Below are 13,440 nucleotides of genomic sequence, written 5' to 3'. Positions count from 1 at the left end.
TTTTATGTTTTCCCCCAGATCATTAACGAAGATGACAGCAAATCAGAGGGAGCCTCAGGGGAGCCCCAAGGAACCACTTCTGAAGGACGAGGATTCCCTATGGAAATCAGCTCCTCAGCCTGCTCTGTCATCTAACAGTTAATGAGGATTTAATCCATTTGCAATGGTTTCACACAGACAATGCTGACTTGCCACGCTGTTCACTTGCTTTTAATCAGCACTGTAGGCAGATAAGGCTTCCAGAAGGGAACACATCATGGTGGTAGGCACTTTGATCATCCAAACTCAGGGTCTTTTAACAAAATGATCATGGGACTGTCTGAGAATCATAGAATCAGTCAGGGTTGGAAGGGACCACAAGGATCATCTAGTTCCAACTTCCCTGCCATGGGCAGAGACACCTCACACTACATCAGGCTTTCTAGAGCCTCATCCAGCCTGGCCTTAAAACACCTCCAGGGATGAGGCTTCCACCACCTCCCTGGGCAACTCCTTCCAGGGTCTCACCAGCTTCATGCTGAAGAACTTCTTCCTAATATCCAGGCTGAATCTACCCATTTCCAGCTTGGTTCCATTCCCCCATGTCCTCTCACTCCCTGACAGCCTAAAAAGTCCCTCCCCAGCTTTCTTGTAGGCCCCCTTAAGATACTGAAAGGCCACAAGAAGGTCACCTGGGAGCCTTCTCCTCTCCAGAATGAACAGCTCCAATTCCCTCAGTCTCTCTTCATAGCAGAGCAGCTCCAGCCCTCTGAGCATCCTTGTGGCCCTTCTCTGGACACCTTCCAGCACATCCATAGCCCTCTTGTAACGGGGGCTCCAGAACTGGATGCAAGTCTTCTGTTTGAGAAGACTTGCTGGCCACAAATCTGTATGACTTGACAGCAGTTCACAGAATCATAGAATGGTTTGTGTTGGAAGGGACCTTAAAGACCACCTAGTTCCTATCCCCCTGCCATGGGCAGGCACACTACTCATTTGACCTGGCAGCTCAAGGCCCCATTCAACCTCACCTTGAACACTTCCAGAGAGGAGACATCCACAACCTCCCTGGGCAACCTGTTCCAGTGTCTCACCACCATCACTGGAAAGAATTTCTTCCTAATGTCCAGTCTAAATCTCCTCTCTTCCAGCTTTAACCCATTCCCCCTCATCCTGTCACTACAAGCCCTTGTAAAACATCCCTTCCCAGCTTTCTGGTAGCCCACTTCAGTTACTGGAAGGCTGCTATAAGGTCTCCCCAGGGCATTCTCCTCTCCAGGCTGATTTGATAAAATCAGAGTCTATTATCCAGCCCTAATGACTTCAGCATCTGGGGAAGAACAACCCCATGGATCAGTACAGGTCAAGGTCTGATCTCTCAGAGAACAGCTCTGGGGAAAAGGACCTGACAGTCCCGGTGGACAAGAGGATGACCACAAGCCAGCAATGTGTCCAAGAAGGCAAATGGTACCCTGGGATGCATCAAGAAGAGTGTGCCAAGCAGGTCAAAGGAGGTTGCCCTCCCACTCTACTCTGCCCTACCTAGGCCACATCTGAACACTGTGTCCAGTTCTGGGCTTCCCAGTTCAAGAAGGACAGAGATCTGCTGGAGAGGGTACACAAAGGGGCTACAAAGATGCTTGAGGGGGCTGGAACCTCTCTCTTATGAGGAAAGAGAGAAAGGGGCTTTTTTAGCCTGGAAAAGAGCAGACTGAGGGGGGATCTCATGAATGCTGATCAATATTTAAATGGTGGCTGTCAGGAGGATGGGAGCAGTCCTTTGCAAGCGGTGCCCAGTGACAGGACAAGGGACAATGGGCACAAATTTGAACATAAGAAGTTGCATCTAAACATGAGGAGGAGCTTCTTTAATTTAGGAGTGCTGGAGCACGGCAACAGGCTCCCCAGAGAGGTGCTGGTGTTTCCATTTCTGGAGACATTCAAAACCCAATTGGATGTGCATATGTGTGACCCTTGGCAGAGGTTTGGACTCAATGGTCTCCAGAGGTCCCTTCCAACAGCCACCAGTCTATGACTGTCATTCTGTGAGAAGCTTCCCCTTCCAGCCTCTGTTTTTACTGATGGAGCAGGAAGTATTTCACCTTCACTGCAATATTTGGCTCCATTACCCTGACACTTTTGAACTAAAGAACAGGACTATTAATTTCTTGGCTTTTTTTCCTGTATCATGTTACAACTATCTCTCCAGTCTTGCTACTAAGAATCATAGAATCAACCAGGTTGGAAGAGACTTCCAAGCTCATCCAGTCCAACCTAGCACCCAGCCCTAGCCAATCAACCAGACCATGGCACTAAGTGCTCCATCCAGGCTTTGCTTGAACACCTCCAGGGATGGTGACTCCATCACCTCCAGAGTCACAGAATCACAGAATTGTTTGGGTTGGAAAAGACCTCTAAGATCAAGTCCAACCATCCACCTAACACTACCATGGCCATTAAACCATGTCCCCAAGTGCCATGTCCACACATTTCTTGAATGCTCCAGGATGGTGACTCCACCACCTCCCTAGGCAGCCTGTTCCAGTGCCTGACCACTCTTACAGGAAAGAAATTGTTCCTAATACCCAACTCAAACCTCCCCTGGTACAATTTCAGGCCATTTCCTCTTGTTCTATCACCTGATAGTAGGGAGAAGAGACCAACTCCCATGTCCTTCCAACCTTCTTCTGGGAAGTTGTAGAGAGCAATGAGGTCTCTCAGCTTCTCTTTCCTCAAGCTGAACAACTCCAGCTCCCTCAGCTGCTCCTGACCAGACCTGTTCTCCAGACCCTCTACCAGCTTTGCTGTCCTTCTCTGGACACACTCCAGCAAGTCAATGTCTTTCCTGTAGTGAGGGGTCCAAAATTGAACCTAGACATGCATTTTTACTGGTACTTTTCACAAAATGCATCAGTCATCTGGCTGATCCATCCCCAAAGCTCCACAAGATCTCAATTTGATACATTTTTTAAACCTTTTATTTCCAGTTCACAGGCTTGCAGGATGTTAGGGGTTGGAAGGGACCCAAAGAGACCATCGAGTCCAGCACCCTTGCCAGAGCAGGACAATGCTATCTAACACAGATCACAGAGGAACACATCCAGACAGGCCTTGAAAGGCTCCAGAGAAGGAGACTCCACAACCTCTCTGGGCAGCCTGTGCCAGTGCTCTGGGACCCTTACAGGAAAGAAGTTCCCCCTTGTGTTGAGGCAGAATCTCTTTTGCTACAATTTACACCCACTGCTCCTTGTCCTATACCAGGGAGCAGTGAGCAGAGCCTGTCCCCCCGCTCCTGGCCAGCCCTCAGATACTTATAAACATTTATCAAACCCCCTTTCAGTCTTCTCTTCTCCAGACTAAACAGCCCCAGGGCCCTCACCCTCTCCTCATAAGCCATGCCCTCCAGTCCCCTCATCATCCTCCTAGCCCTCCGCTGGACCCTCTCCAGCAGATCCCTGTCCCTCTTCAACTGGAGAGCCCAAAACTGAAGGCAGTATTCAAGGTGAAGTCTCAGCAGGGCAGAGTAGAGGGGCAGGAGAACCTCCCTTGATCTGCTGGACACACTCTTCCTAATACACCCCAGGATCCCATTAGCCTTCTTGGCCACAAGGGCACATTGCTGTGCCATGGGTAACTTGTTACCCACCAGGATCCCCATGTCCCTCTCCACAGGGCTGCTCTCCAGCAGATCACCTCCCAGCCTGTACTGGTGCAGTTTATTATTCCTCCCCAGGTGCAGGACTCTGCACTTGTCCCTGTTGAACTTCATCTGGTTCCTCTGTGCACAGCTCTCAGTCTGTCCAGGTCTCTCTGAATGGCTGCAAACCTTCAGCCAAGCCTCCCAGTTCCTGCCCACAAACACCCTATAAACTTGAGATGCTGGCGAGGGTGGAAGTTTGGAAGTTTTGGAAGGCAAGAATAAGGGAGCTGTAACCCATTCCCAATTGTTATTCATATTTTTACAGCACATTTTGCACTCTGCTGGTTTCCACCTCGCGACATTCACACACCTCCATCCAGCTACCACTTAACTTAACGTGGGTGCCAGCTGGAAGTTAGTCCAAGACATTGGAATTGTCAAAGAACATCTGGTTAAAGGAATGAGTTGTACAGGACAAGGCCAGAGCCCCCCAGAAGGTGTTTTTCTTCCATTTACCACCTCAGTTACGCCATGAGCTCCACTGTAGTGTGAAGATGTCTGGGGACTTCATGGCATTGCTCTCTCCACCTCCTCTGGCCCCACTCCCTGGCTCAAAACTGGTCCCACAGACCTCTGAAAGCTTCAAAACCACTTTCCCTGCCTCCAAGTTGCACAGAATTCAGTGCAACCAAAACCAAAGCCATACAAACTCAAGCTGTTGAAGGACTGGAGCTTTAGTGAGCTGCCACAACTACGTCACGAGTACCTTCTGCCCCACTACCTTCTGATTTGTCTCTTCACTCATATTTACTCTCCTCCTGAACGAGGCTGTCACAACCAACTATCCTCCCACCTTGGAGCTGCTCACAGCTCTGGTGTCCAGGGCAAGCTGACATCTGCTCAACGCTTTCCCTTTTCTGAAGCCAGATTTTCACAGGTTGGGAAGCAGCAGGGTGAACAGATGTCCCTTACTGGAAGTTAAAACCCTACTTAAACCGAGCCTCCTCACAGCTCTGCTGTCACTCCTGAGAGCTCTGAGCTAATCCTTCTCTTTTCATTTCACCACGAACAGGGATTCTCAGGACAGGAGGGTTCAAACCACTCAGAACAAAAGCTGGGGCAGAGTCCCTGGGTGACAAACCTGCCACAAATCCTGACTGCTTCCCAAGGCCAGCAGGACATCTGCAGAGCTCTCAGGATGGCAGAGGTTCAGAGAGGAAAGAAAGAGGGACATCACAGAGAGTGGAATGGGCTGCCCAGGGAGGTGGTGGGGTCACCGTCCCTGGAAGTGTTCAAGCAAAGCCTGGATGAGGCACTTAGTGCCATGATCTGGTTGATTGGACAGGGCTGGGTGATAGGTTGGACTGGATGAGCTTGGAGGTCTCTTCCAATCTGCTTGATTCTGTGATTAGAAAGAAATTCTTCACAGCAAGAGTGATTTGCATTGGAATGATCTGCACAGGGAGGTGGTGGAGTCCCCATGCCTGGAGGTGTTTAAGAGGAGGCTGGATGAGGCACTTAGTGCAATGGTTTAATTGATTAAGAAGGGTTGGGTGATAGGTTGGACTCGATGATCCTAGAGGTAGTTTCCAACCTGGTTAATTCTGTGATTCTCTGATGTATTGGGAAGCCTCTTTGGGGCAAGGAAGCACAATGCCTTTTCTTCCTGCAGCTGAGCCAGTCCCTAGACATGTCCATCTCCTCCCATCCTGCAAACTGCAGTGACACCTCGTGGCTGAAGGCAGACGCCTCAGGGCCAAGCCACCAACAGGAGAGGGGACATGTGCTGGGTAGGAGCCTTGGACTCACCTGGAAAGGTTTCAGGAACGTCTCCTCCATGGCCAGCCTGCCGTACTCGGTGAAAAGCTGGAAGGAGAAGAGGACATCAGGACTGTCAGTTTATCAGTCTGCACAGACTCACGGACATCTGTGGGCCGTGGGAGCAAGGGACAGTTGTTGGCTTGGGGCTAACAGCAGCATTTACAGAGCTGGAAGGGAAACTGGCTGGCTGTGTGCTTTCAGCTCACAACTTAGAGGTGCATGAAGCCGTGAGTGACAATCACCCTGTGAGCCCTCACCTGAAAGTTCTCAGCCTAGAAGTTTTGGCTACCAAATCAGTGAAAAATGGCTCAACTCAGCTGCTGGTTGTTGTTTTCCTGCCAACCAGAGACTTCATGTGCTAGAAGGTGATGGCAGGAGCTGTGCTCTCTTTAAACAGCTCAGAAGAAGAGGAAATTAATTCAGAAATAAGTATTTTCCCTGCAACCCCCCACTGTGCAAAGACTGTAAGATCAGCCTACCAGCCAGATTTGAAGGCTCTCCAGCCTCTCTGGACTGTAATTTCTAACTGAAGGCACAATAATGTGTTTCACAGATGCCTAGAAATGGGTCAAACATGTGAAACAAGAGAGGTTTAAAATCCAAAGTGAGAGATCAGAGCTGCATTGGCTAAGTTCAACATTACAAAGGCATCATTGCTATAAATATTTACTGACTGAAATGATACAGGAGTCTTCAAATGATGATTTTTCCAGGTGGACTTTTGCTTTTCTTTCCTTTAAGCTCCTGGAAAAATCTGCCTAATCAGTCAGTCAATGAATCACCTAAACAGAAGAGAAAGCTGAAGGAAATACCAGGAAACAGGCAGGACACCTGTGCCACAAAAATCCCATTAGCTGCTTGTGTCCAACAGTAATTACCATTAGGGGTTGACTGTTTTGAGCCAGTACCAGATGTCAACAACCAGGCTTATAAACCATTCCCAGGTTGTTTTTTTTTGGCTTCTCCTACATTAGTAAGATTCAGCTGGCAAATATCCTGCCCTGCAATGTGAACAGTGTAACTTCCACATTCAGTTTCCCTGTCAGTTCAGTCAAACCAGCACTTTTACTGCCCTTACTCATGGAGCAGCAGATGGATGCTCACAGCAGCAGAAGTACAACCAACAAGTGGTTAACCACCCTGAATCCCTCACTACTAGCAGTCACTTCAGTACCTTGTGAAGGTCACTGCATGTTTCCAGCCCATGGGTCACTCCTGGCTTCTGCTGGATCTCTGCTCTCTGAGGAATCTCAGTGCAATCCCATGGTAGGACACACACAGCAGCATGAGCTGTATCCAGGCCTGTGATTACTCTTTGAGATGGTCTGTCACAGGTACTCTACACCCACCCTATGTAGTCTGTTTGATGCTCCCCTAACCTAACTATTAAAAAAAGTCAACTCAACCCTCTCTGGCTGCAGCATCATCCATGACAACTGGTCCTGTGCACTGTGGACCTAAGAAAAGATAATGCTGTCCCCCACTTTGCAGCTGAAGATCATCATCATCTCCCTTATCAGTCAGTTTTGTCTCCTGTCTTAACAGTCTTGGCTCTTTCATCCTCTCTGAGCCCTCCAGCCACCTGTTGCAGCACAAAGCACAGCCATGGGCCATTTTCAGCTCCACACTTTCAAAACAGACATGTGGTCCAGAGATAGGAACAGGCCCTCCTTCCAAATGTCCCACTGACTGCCCTGCCAGAAGTGCCAGACACCCAGGAGCCATACTGTGAATCAAGACAGGTTTCAACCCAAGTGACAGCTCCTCCCTGCCTATGATGTAAAATGAGAGCTGGGAAACTGAAAACCATTTTGTGGCTGTGAATGAGAAAGTCCAGATCAATGAAGCCTACAAGTGTGTAAAGCAATCCAGGCACCACAGTGCTGCAGAGCGGCAGGGACAAGGGTCTTACCTGCAAGTGCTGCAGGTCATCCTCCTGCACGTTCTGGGACAAGTTGTAAACCTGAATTCAAAACAAAAAACAAAACAAAAACAAACAAGCAAAACAAAAACCAAATTCAGAACACTCAGAATGGCCCAGGGTTCTTCAGACCCATGTGTGGGTCAGTGTGGTTAAAGCCTACAACATGATTCTGGCTTGTATCAGAAACAGTGTGACCAGCAGGACCAGAGCAGTGATTGTTCCCCTGGTACTGGGCACTGGTGAGGCCACACCTCAAACACTGGGTGCAGTGTTGGGGGCTTCACTCCAAGAAGGACACTGAGGTGTTGGAGCAGGTCCAGAGAAGGGCTGGTGAAGGGTCTAGAGGACAGTTGCTGTGAGGAATGGCTGAGGGAACTGGGGTTGTTTAGTCTGGGGAAAAGGAGGCTGAGGGGAGACCTGATTGCTCTCTACAACTCCTTAAAGGAGGTTGAAGTGACATAGGGATCAATCTCCCCTTCCAAGAACAAGAATTAAGACAAGAGGAAACAGCCTCAAGTTGCACCAGAGAAGGCTTAAGTTGGACATTAGGAACAATTTCTTCCCCTAAAAGGTCAAGACCTGGAACAGGCTGCCCAGGGAAATGGTAGAGTCCCCATGCCTGGTAGGGTTTCAAAGCCATGTAGATATGGTGCTGGAGGACATGGTGTAGTGGTGGACTTGGCAGTGCTGGCTTAATGGTTGGACTTGATCTTAAGGGTCTCTTCCAGCCAAAACAGTTCCATGATTCTGTGATTATCATGGGGATACAGCCAAAATCCCAGCTGATTTGTGATGACCAAGTCAGATCCCAGGCACAGCTGTGCTGCTGGACAGACTGACACTGTCAGACAGACAGGCACTGCTGGTCTTTGTGCAGCAAACGCTCCAGCACGAGAGCACCAGAGGCTGTCATGCCCCAGTCCGGAACCTTGTCAGGACCAAATAAAGTTCCTTCTTCCCTGTTTTTGTGATGTTCTGAAGTCTGTACCAAGACAGAGCTTCCATCCCACTCATGCTGTTCTCCAAGAGTGAAGGTCAGGTAGTAGGAAAGGAAGCCCTAAGAGGCTATGAGGTTACTGGTGTGTGAACACCTCCAGCCCACACCTTTGAGGAACTGATTCCTGGAGACAACTCCCTTCTTACCTGTATTGAGCTGATCATTGTGCTAAGGGCAAACACAGTGGCTGAATCCCTCAAGGTGGACTGGCTGTCAAAGGTGCCCTGTGTGTCCATCAGCAACACTGCAACCTGAGAGGCAGAATGTTCCACATCACTTGCATGCACCCTAAAGCATCTGCATCCAAGCAAAATCACTCTCAAATGCTGAAGAAGCAGCTCTAAGGAAAAGGACCTGGGAGCCCTGGTGGACAACAGGCTTACAGTCAGCCAGCAGTGTGCCCCTGCAGATGACAAAGTCATGGTATCTCAGGAGTGTGGCTGGCAGGTGGAGGGAGGTTCTCTTCCACCTCTACTTTGCCCTGCTGAGGTCTTGTTCAGAATCCAGTGCATCCAATTCCAGCCTCTCCAGTTCAAGAACTACTGGAAAGAGTACAGCAGTGCACTGTGTGCAGTTCTGGAGCCCCCAGCACAAGAAGGACATGGAACTGTTGGAGTAAGTCCAGAGGAGGGCCACCAAGATGCTCAGAGGGCTGCAGCAGCGCTGCTATGAAGACAGGCTACAAGAGTTGGGGCTCGGCAGCCTGGAGAAGGGAAGGCTTCCAGGAGATCTTATAGTGGCCTTCCAGTATCTGAGGGGGACCTACAGGAAGGCTGGGGAGGGACTACTGACAAGGTCTTGTCATGGCAGAATGAGGAGTAATGGGTTTAAACTTGAAGAGGGGAGATTGAAACTGGATGTTAGGAAGAAGTTCTTTACAGTGAGGGTGGTGAAACAATGGAACAGGTTCCCCAGGCAGGTTCTGAATGCTCCTTCCCTGGAGGTGTTCAAGGCCAGGTTGGATGAGGCCTTGAGCAATCTGTTCTAGCAGGAGGTGTCCCTGTCTATAGCAGGGGGTTGGAATTGGATCCTTGAGGTCCCTTCCAACATAAACCATTCTATGATTCTATGATTGATCAGAGGCTACAAAGATGCTGAGGGGACTGGAGCATCTCTGTGAGGAGGAAGGGCTGAGAGATCTGGAACTCTTTAGTCTGCAGAAGAGCAGCTTGAGAAGGGATCTGATCAATGCTGATCAATAGCGAAAGGGTTGTGGGGGAGCAAGAGTATGGAGCCAGATGCTTTTCAGTGCTGCCCAGTAATAGGACAAGGGACAATGGCACAGGAGGTTCTGTTTGAATGGGAGGAGAAAGTTTGCTGCCCAAAGAGGCTGTGAAGTCTCTGTTTCTGGAGGCATTGAGAACCCACCTGGGCATGCTCCTGTGTGACTTACTTTGAAAGCAGGTGATTTTGCTTTACCAGGGGAGTTGGACTAGATGATCTCCCTAAGCCACATCCAACCCCCACCACTCTGTGATTCTGTGAAATGCCAGAGGGGGGTGAGGGTTGAACATCAGCTGCATTAGCATGCTGGGAATTACACTTTTCCTGCCTCAGACTTATAACTGGTGGAGAACAAAGGAAAAGAGCAGCCCCAGTCACTCTTGGCAAGGTGATGACTCCAGAATGCCAGCAAAACGAACACTCTGCAACCCAGGAGGGGAGCACTTTGCTCCTCAGATGCTGGCTGTCAGAGCAGTTAGGTCTTTTCCTGAGTCTGCATTAGCTTCGTGGCACAGAAGCCAAAGACAGCAGAGTTCTGCACCTCCTTAACCCAAATTCAGGCAGTATTAGAAGCCACATTGTGAATAATTCAGTATGGCTTTGCTGTTTGGCTCCTTACGAAAGAGTCCAGGAATATGAATAGTCCTGTCTGTAAGTTTTCTGGATGCCTCAAAACCTAGTTTGCACTGGATCTGAGCACTCTGAATGAGGACACCCCATTTTACAGCTACTGCCCTAGGAAAGGGGGTAGTTTGCAAGGTCTTTAGATTCAAGATCTCTGGGAACAGCAGAGGAATAAACTCTGGAATTCCCAGAGTTAGAGGGATATGGTACTGGAGACCTTCTTTAAACTTGCACAGGCATTTCAGTCACCTGAGCCAAAGCAGGAGAGTCTCACAAAAGCTGAAGGAGAAACCTGAGGTGCTCAGCAGCAGAGAAGCACACACCTTTGTACCATCAGGCTTGTCCACCAGGAAAACCTCGCTCCATATCTGAATGCCGGTCGTCTCCCGCTCAGACCCACCTCTCCAGGAGAAACCTGTCAGAGGCTCGTTGTAATCTCCAACCCAGTCCACTGCTTCCTGCAGGTAGGAACAGAAGTTGTTGATGGAGATCTCATCTCACTTTGGTTTTACACTTTTCTTCTGCACTGCCTCCACCCCAGTGCTGGAGGAGAGCAGCTCTTGTCACAGGCTCACAGGATGTCAGGGGGTGGAAGGGACCCAAGGAGATCATCCAGCCCAACCCCCCTGCCAGAGCAGGACCACACAATCTAGCTCAGGGCACACAGGAACACATCCAGACAGGCTTTGAAGGGTTCCAGAGAAGAAGACTCCACAACCTCTCTGGGAAGGCTGTGCCAGTGCTCTGGGACCCTTACAGGAAAGAAGTTACCCCTTGTGTTGAGCTGGAGCCTCCTGTGCTGCAGCTTCCATCCATTGCTCCTTGTCCTATCCCAGGGAGCAGTGAGCAGAGCCTGTCCCCCCACTCCTGACCCCCAACCCTCAGATATTTATAAACATTGAATAGATCCCCTCTCAGTCTTCTCTTCTGTCAAAGAAGTTTCCTACAGGGCAATAAATGTGAACATCTCTGCTCCAAAGTCAAGAGCCCACTAAAGATGCACTGGTGGGCAGGGCTGTGGATGGACCTGCTCTATTTTATTCTGTGGTGGTTTAATGGCCATGGTGGCATTAGGTTGATGGTCAGACTCAATGACCTTAGAGGTCTTTCCAATCTACATAATTCTATGACTCTCTGCTACTGAGACATTTGAGCATTCCTAGAGCACCAAACCAGTGTCCTATCCAGCTAATCCCTGAATGGTACCTGGGAGCAATGAGCAGCAGCAGCAGCATACCCAAACACAGGGCTATGGAGATGATTAAGGAGCTGGAGCATGTGTTCTGTGAGAAGAGGCTGAGGGACCTGGGGCTTTTTGGTCTGGTAAAGAGAAGATTGAGAGGAGATGTAATCAATGTTTGTAAGTATATGAGGGCTGGGTGTCAAGGAGGACACAGGCTCTTCTCAGTTGTGCCTTGTGATAGGACAACGAGCAATGGATGTAAATTGCAGCATAGGAAGTCAGAACGCAACATGAGGAGGAACTTCTCCTTTGTAAGGATCACAGAGCACTGGAACAGGCTTCCCAGAGAGGTTGTGGAGCCTCCTTCTCTTGAGACTTTCAAGACCTGTCTGGATGCATTTCTGTGTGACCTGAGCTAGATCATAGAACCATAGAATCAACCAGGTTGGAATAGACCTCCAAGATCATCCAGTCCAACCTATCACTGCTCTGGCAGGGTGGTTGGACTTGATGATCTCTTTGGGTCCCTTCCAATCCCTAACATCCTGTGATCCTGTGACCCCTGGGAAGAGCCACCTGAGCTGGAGCCATACCTTATTGTACATGTACCGCAGCATGAAGTCCATCAGGAATGATTTTCCTTTCCTAAAAGCCCCAGCAACGGAGACAGCCACAACCTCTTTATCTCTGACAGCCTCTGAGAGGAGGATGCGGTTGAGTGCAGCTTCATCCAGTTCAAAGGAATGGTCATCTTTGACAATGAGGACTTGCACTGGTCCTGCCTTCCTCACAGACTCCTCCTCTTCTGAGCTCCACTCGTAAGCCTTGTCCGCAAAACTACCTGTGTGAAGTAAAACCAGAGCTGTTGGAACAGGTTGCCCAGAGACGTCGTGGAGGCCCCAGGTGTTCAAGGTCAGCTTGGATGGGGCTTTGAGCAACCTGGTCTAGTGGAAGGTGTTCCTGCCTATGAAAGGCAGGTTGGAACTAGATGATCTTTGAGGTGCCTTCCAACCCAAACCATTCTGTGATTCTGTTAGGTTACTCCTTCTACAAACTGCAGAATCACAGACAGCAGGGCTGAACAGGGTGCCCAGCTAGCCCAAATATCCACCCTGAACAGCAACCTTCAGACCAGATGTCTGTCAATCCTGTCCCCATATATCACAATGGAGTCTCCAGACACTTTGGGGTCATGTGTCCACAGGCAGATGTTCTTTTCCTGCAGGCAAAGAGCTCCCTGCTCTTGACAAAACCTCTCCTTCCTTGACAAAACACACTCATTATTTTTAGTCCTACAAGAGCAGACATGGAGAAGAGATAATTCTCTTCCTGCCTGCAACAACTTCTTGCACACACCAAGACTCCCACAGCACCTCCCTTGGATTTTTCTCTGCCAGAAAAGAGAAGCCCAAGCTCCTCAATCACCCTTTCCTACCACATTGTCTAGGCAACTGACTGCTCTCCGCTGAAGGTGAATGGATGCAGCATTCACACTGATGTGCCTTAAGTACCTCATGTTCCATCAAAGGATGCTGCCTTTATGCATCCTGCGCTGTCTCTGCAGCAAGAGCAGAGTCCTGCTCCATTTGCAGCCTGCACTAATGCTCTAAAGTATAATCTGCCTCTTCTGCCATCAGCCTCATCGATGGGCACCTCCAAGCCATCCCCCAGCAGGACCCAGGCCATGAAGGTGTAAGTCCATCTTCCTAAAAGCCACTTCTTTACTCCTAGTTGGAAAACACACAGAAAGCACAGGCCCTGCTCACTTTTCCAATTGGAAGTGGCAAGGTTCCCTGTGGAGCACACTGAGTCAAGTGCTGCATAAGTTCATACAGCCTCCTCTTTGGGACAGGAGAGAATCAACCAGAGGCTGCAGGAGGAGCTTTTGGAAGGGACAGGCAGGGACCCAGCGTTTGGTCACTGCATCTACACTCAGCAGCATGCTAGAGATCAGCCACATGAGGTGGCACAGCTCTTTCACCTGTACTCCTGACGGCTGGAGTCAGAAATGGTTTTGATTCACACATTCTTTCCTGCCTCTGCCATGA

The 13,440-nt window shown here is 49.5% G+C and overlaps 1 protein-coding gene across 2 annotated transcripts in view; it reads right to left on the bottom strand.

Annotated features, from left to right (window-relative positions):
* ATL1 (atlastin GTPase 1) overlaps positions 1 to 13,440 on the bottom strand; it is a 48,991-nt gene that overhangs the window by 21,806 nt on the left and 13,745 nt on the right. For both annotated transcript variants that reach the window (XM_064143031.1, XM_064143041.1), the window contains exons 2-6: positions 11,986 to 12,233; positions 10,533 to 10,667; positions 8,508 to 8,612; positions 7,353 to 7,403; positions 5,429 to 5,485 (exon numbers count right to left, since the gene is read on the bottom strand). In XM_064143031.1, the coding sequence (XP_063999101.1) occupies positions 5,429 to 5,485; positions 7,353 to 7,403; positions 8,508 to 8,612; positions 10,533 to 10,667; positions 11,986 to 12,233 (596 nt within the window). The remainder of the gene's footprint in view (positions 1 to 5,428; positions 5,486 to 7,352; positions 7,404 to 8,507; positions 8,613 to 10,532; positions 10,668 to 11,985; positions 12,234 to 13,440) is intronic.

Source organism: Pogoniulus pusillus, chromosome 1, assembly GCF_015220805.1.
Source record: "Pogoniulus pusillus isolate bPogPus1 chromosome 1, bPogPus1.pri, whole genome shotgun sequence".
In the NCBI taxonomy this organism is placed as follows: Eukaryota; Metazoa; Chordata; class Aves; order Piciformes; family Lybiidae; genus Pogoniulus; species Pogoniulus pusillus.
The sequence above is the reverse complement of the archived record's forward strand: the minus strand, read 5'-3'. Positions and strand labels throughout refer to the sequence as shown.